The sequence below is a fragment of the Diaphorina citri genome, unplaced genomic scaffold, assembly GCF_000475195.1.
Source record: "Diaphorina citri unplaced genomic scaffold, Diaci psyllid genome assembly version 1.1 scaffold15382, whole genome shotgun sequence".
In the NCBI taxonomy this organism is placed as follows: Eukaryota; Metazoa; Arthropoda; class Insecta; order Hemiptera; family Psyllidae; genus Diaphorina; species Diaphorina citri.
The window spans coordinates 10,053-10,924 of record NW_007392745.1 but is presented as its reverse complement, the minus strand read 5'-3'; the positions used below and the strand labels follow the sequence as shown (position 1 = coordinate 10,924).

Here is an 872-nt window from a genome sequence, read left to right as displayed (position 1 = left end):
AACTTCGCCTTTTCCCGTGTTCAGACGGGGTCGACGTTTTTCGTCAGCCTCTCAATCACCCCTAACTAGGGTGATTGCTTTGGACTGACATTTAGTTTTGGCTACCAAAAATTGACGAGTGAATGTCCTTCGCACTTAACCTTTGCTATTTCTTTAGCAAAGGAAATTTCAGGCTGGTATACTCCCTGTTAGAAGCCCCCCCCAGCCAGACTAAGCTGGTCTACTCCCTGTTTAACGTCCCTGGTAAATTTCAGGCTGGTATCCTCCCTGAACTCGGGACCTCCTGCATGGGATCTTACCTGTAAGGATCTACAGCTAGTCTTCATAGAGGATGTTATTCTATCCAGGGCCTTGTTAGGGAAAGGGTCTAGGGATACACTCAGGGGGTCGGCAAGGCGTTTTCTCAGGTTGATGAGTGGTGTAGACGGGATTGTAGGAGGTAGCTGACGATTCACGTTCTCGATTTGACTGCCTGGAAGAGAAAACGAGTAAAAAATGTCATTCCTTTGTGTTATTATAACCAACCTCAGTGGTGCAGTTATTAAACGCGTTGGACTTTGGATCTGGAGGTTGGTGGTTCCGGTTCAAGTCTAGTCATGTAAATGTAAAGTTTATCTAGATATAATAATCGGGGAACGATGTTTGTGACAAGCATAATTTAAAAATTCCTCCTCCTCTTTGTGTCATTATATCGCAACTTTGGTGCTCACTGCAGCAGGATTTTCTAAATATCTCAATAATCCTAACACCCGATGTTTAGCTAACATGTTGGCACCGGTCGCTATGCGCATTTCTACGACATAGCTACTCATTTTCCTCACGAGGCTGAGTGGGCCCCGCAACAGCCAGTCACGGAATCAATCATTTGCATG

General features: G+C 45.3%; 1 protein-coding gene across 1 annotated transcript in view; it reads right to left on the bottom strand.

Moving 5' to 3' along the window:
- Window positions 1-872, bottom strand: part of LOC103523106 — a gene marked incomplete at its 3' end in the record, with an annotated part of 11,185 nt that overhangs the window by 320 nt on the left and 9,993 nt on the right. The window contains exon 4 of the mRNA XM_008488176.1: window positions 300-472. Coding sequence (XP_008486398.1) covers window positions 300-472 — 173 coding nt within the window. The remainder of the gene's footprint in view (window positions 1-299; window positions 473-872) is intronic.